This window comes from Monodon monoceros, unplaced genomic scaffold, assembly GCF_005190385.1.
Source record: "Monodon monoceros isolate NGI ecotype Baffin Bay Population unplaced genomic scaffold, NGI_Narwhal_1 Super_Scaffold_22, whole genome shotgun sequence".
Classification (NCBI taxonomy): domain Eukaryota; kingdom Metazoa; phylum Chordata; class Mammalia; order Artiodactyla; family Monodontidae; genus Monodon; species Monodon monoceros.
The window spans coordinates 50,092,639-50,097,045 of record NW_021703779.1 but is presented as its reverse complement, the minus strand read 5'-3'; the positions used below and the strand labels follow the sequence as shown (position 1 = coordinate 50,097,045).

General features: G+C 49.8%; 1 protein-coding gene across 7 annotated transcripts in view; it reads right to left on the bottom strand.

The window, feature by feature from the left end:
- Positions 1-2,526: 2,526 nt before the first annotated feature.
- The window catches only part of LAS1L (LAS1 like, ribosome biogenesis factor), a 19,542-nt gene continuing 17,661 nt past the window's right edge, over positions 2,527-4,407 (bottom strand). For 3 of the 7 annotated variants that reach the window (XM_029240857.1, XM_029240859.1, XM_029240863.1), the window contains 2 exons: positions 3,416-3,576; positions 2,527-2,917 (listed from right to left, as the gene is read on the bottom strand). In XM_029240857.1, the coding sequence (XP_029096690.1) occupies positions 2,904-2,917; positions 3,416-3,576 (175 nt within the window). In that variant the 3' untranslated portion in view covers positions 2,527-2,903. The remainder of the gene's footprint in view (positions 2,918-3,415; positions 3,577-4,407) is intronic. The other 4 variants (XM_029240858.1, XM_029240861.1, XM_029240860.1 and 1 more) reach the window with 3 other exon arrangements.

The following is a 4,407-nucleotide window of genomic DNA, read 5'->3' as shown; positions in this document are numbered from 1 at the left end:
TTCAGCCCTGAGTTTCCTCAGGACTCACCAGCTCACGTTGGAGGGCTGCAATCGTTGATGACTGTGACATCCTTTGTTTATTGATAAGGCAGGAAATATTCCATTTATAAATATTCCATTCCACTTATATTCCATTTATCAGGTGACTCTCATTATTGTTGTTGAATAGCAATATAATCAGTGCTCCCTTCCCTTGACCCTGAACCCTGCTCCTCGGTTAAATGTGTGCAGTTCAAAGACTTTCTAATCAGTCTCTGGCCTCTAGTCAGAAGGAAAAGGTGCAAGGGCACTGGGCTAAGGTTGCTTCCTGGCCTGTCATCTCCTATGCTCCCCTCCCTCACTTCCTACCCCCAGCCCCCGCCATCTAAAGCAGCCCTTCCCAGGGACCTGGCTTCACAAATCCCAGGTTTCAGGAGGACTCCAGCCAACAATAACGCTTGGTTCTTACTCTCCCTGGACCTGGACTAAAAATGGCTCTGATAGCCTACTTCTCATCTTTAGGTCAGTCTTTGAGGGCCAGGGGAGAGGTCTTTGTCCTAGGTTATATGGAGACCCAAGTCCTGGGTTCAAGGCCTGTGAACCCTGGCATGAATCCACACCACTCACACATACAAAGCATGAAAAGCTTTAGAAAGCAATTGCACATCTATTATCTTATTTGATCCTTACAAGCCCATGAGGCAAATATCCTCCTTCTACAGATCAAGAAACTGTGACATGATTTGCCCAAGGCTGTTCTCATTAAGTGGTGGAGCTTGCCTGGAATCTAGGTCTTTGGGTAGCTTTTTCCTCTATACCAGAGCATCTCAAACTTTAGTGTGCATCAGAATCATGTGAAGGGCTTGTTAAACCAGATTGCTGGCCGCCCTCAACATTTCTGATCCAGGCCAGGAGTGGGGTTCAATAATTTGCATGTCTAACAAGTACCCAGGTGATGCTGATATTACAAGAAACTCGTTCTACACCAAGCTGTTAACTTGTTCTGTGTCCTTAGGCAAATCCCTTCCCTTTTACTCTGCCTTAGTGTCTCAATGTATAAAATGAGGGGGCTAGACTAGAACTATTTCTAAACTATTTTTTTGGCAGCAAAGTCCACTTTGAAAAAAAATCTTATATACAATACCAATACATACACAATAGATAAAAATCCAGGCTGCTTTAGAGAAGTGCTGGACAGAACCAAGAGCTTGCAGCACCCATCTCCCCACAGGGCAGATGCTGAGGCTATGTCCCAGAATACACATTTGCAAATCCCTTTAGATGTGGCCTAGATCCTCCCTGAGGGCTCCGTTAGATCTGACATTCCTGGATGCTAAGACTTAGCATTTGGCAGGAGAGGGAAGAGTTGGAGGGAAACTGACTTTGCATTAACCTGTGCAGGAGACTGCTTGGCCCATGCCTGGTGCTTGGGTCCACACAGGATAGGAAATTGTAACCTTTTCAGCTGTTGGGCTCATGGACCACTTTGATAATCTGATTAAACCTGTGAACTAGCTCTAGAAAAATGATTACATACACATACCCACAAAGATATTCAGGATATCTTTTAAGAGGTGTTGGGGACTCCCTAGAGTCTTAACTAGTTTAAACCCTTGACTGGGCTCTGGCAGGACACTTACACTCAATTCCTCCTTGGCATTTCATAGCATATGCCCTCTCCTTCCTTTCACCATTCCTTGGCTCAGCCGCTTCTAGAGCCAGCTTCTTGGCTGGAATGTGGCCTGGTTCTGTCCCTTGTTTCACCTTATCTGGGCCCAAACGGGCCCCACAAATGCCCACTCTCTCACCCAGTTATCACTTCCCCAAGTTGGGGTGGGAGATACTGTAGCCAATCTTAACCTCAGTCAACCACCACCCTGGAAATATCATCCTGAGAAAAACAAACAACTTGTGTACACTGGGGCTTTCTTAAGACACTTAACAAAGGCATCAGGTTACCATAATTGGTGGACTTTGTCCTTTTTCACCCGGCAGAGGGCTCTGACGGGTGAGACATATTTTATTCATCCCTGTCTCTTGGCAGCTCAGGGCTGACAGGGTAAGTAAGGCACTCTGAGTGTCTGAAGGAGTTGGGTGACCATAGAAGAACTCTGGTTCAGTCCCTTAGACATTTTCTGTTCCAGTGCATACCACAGGGAAGTCCACTTCATCTTTTCTAGGCAAAAAGGTGACAAAGAAAGGTTTCTCTTTGACTTTCAACTGCTGTTTGGTGCCCAGTGAGGGCAGGCAGGTAAATGAGTCAGAAGCCTGCTGAATAGCAACAGGAAGACCTGGGTCTTCCAGCTGTCAGGGAGGTTCTGAGCAGATTCCCCTGATGCTGGCTGGGCTTTATGGCCAACAATGCCTCTTCTGGGGCATGATGCTTCCTAGTGAGCTGGCCTCACACTACATTCCAATGAGGGGAGTGAAAATGGTTTTAGTCAGAAAAAAAGGCAAAAAAGGGGCAGTGGACCCAGATCCTGCTCTGTTATGATCCCACCTTTTCCGGAGCCCCCAGAATAAAGGAAGAAGCACACAATCCCTCATCTCACAAAAACCAAAACAGTTGCCTGTTTATTGTTTTTCAAAACAAAAAACAAAATGAAACAAAGCAAAACAAAATAAAACATATTCAAAATCCTACTGTGATTTTGAATCCTACTGTGATTTTGAAAGCTGAGCTGATATGGCTGATGCAGGCTGTCTCCCAGCTTGTTTTATGGAGCATTAGGTGCACTGGCGGAGTGGGGGAGAGTGGGCTGTTGCCCCAGTAGCACTGGATGAACACCTGCACCAGGGCTGGCATCAGAAGAGCTGTAGGCCACTTTTGAGCCCATGCAGCTGGCCCTGGCTCCAGAGAAGGCCGTCCAAGTTGCCACTGTCATTGCTGCCATTGCTGCAGTTGCCACTGCCAATGCTGCAGCTCAGGCCCAGGGTGCTGCAAAGAGAGGGGAGAGGGGAGGTCAGTCAGGGAAGGAGGCAGCTTTAGGCTCTGGAGGGGCTAAGGGTGCTTGATGTGTGTGTCTATGGAAAGGGCCCACCCTCTTGCCTGGCTTTACAAAGAGACTGGAACACATCTGAGAAACCATTTCAAGATGGGCCCCAGGGGTGGCTCTGCCCTGCCCTCAGTTGAGGGAGGAGGGAGAAAAGGAGTGGAACTTTTCAAATGAAACTTTATATAGAACCCCAGTACATAAACCAGATTAAAGCAGAGCTAATTGGGTTGAGGTAGGAAAGGGAGACCCGTACCACCCTACCCCCAGGAAGGCATTAAAAGTGGCTGCCTTAATAGGCTTTCTTCTAAGGCCCTAGATCTTGGGGGCCCAGAGGACCCTGGGCTGGATCCCTCCCACCCCAACAGCAGGTTAAGGGGCCCAAGGCCAGGCTTAGGCTGCAGGGCTAGGCCCAGCTCCCATCTCAGGATTGCAGAACTGACCTAGGGAGAAGACTGCCCTCCTCTTCCCTGGCCCTGCTCGGAACACTCTTGCTTCCCCTGCTTCCTGCAGGTCAAAAGTTCTTCCAGGTAGATGAGGGTGACAGCTGAGAGCAAAGCCATCATCTTTCCTCTCAGGGAGATCCACGGTTACACTAATGCAGCTGAAAAAACCCTTAGAGATGATCTAGCCCCATCCCCTCCCATCACTCACCATCTCACAGACAAGGGAACTGAGGCTCAGAGATGAAAAGGGACTTGCTCAAGGCCACACAGCCAAGTCGGGGTGGAGCTGAGACAAGGAGCAGGGGCAGGCACGCTGGCTCCAGCTGAGGAAGTCTCCCTACTACAGGGGGTGTGGGACTGGGCCTCCTTCTGGATAAAACAGCTCTACCTGCCCACAATTCACCCTTGATACCTTGATGTTCATCAAGACAGCCCTACCCAAGGGAGAGGAGGTCTCTCTCTCAGACATGTGGGCCCCACTCGCAACTACAGACAACCTGGCTTCCCCCACTGCCTCCTCTTCTCTCCAAGAGGCCTGCTGCCCCGGCTTACAGCAGAGAGTTCATGACACTGCCTTGGGCCTGGCCTGTTGCTGGGGTCCCTGGGTTCCATAGCCCTCTCTCTGAATGTCTAGAGGAAGAAGGGCTCATCTCCCATGAGGTGGGCAGGCAGCACAGGGACAGACTGTTTCAGGGGCCCACAGAGGTCTCCCTCTGGTACTCACAGGATTGTCCCAGTCACAATGGCCCCAAATTCTGGAATGTACAGGCCCTCTGGATGGGCTCCTCTGTGTTACCAGCAGAGCCCCTCAGCAAGGACTGCTTGGTTCCTGCCTCCCTGATGACCCAAGGGCTCCTACGCCTGTGATCCAGAGGTGAGTTTCGAGGGACAGCATGGAGCCCTGCATAGGCCTTGCTACCAAGATGCCTGGACAGTGCAGGGAGGCCTACTGATTACTCTGTGCACCTTTGGACAAATCTCTTCCCCTT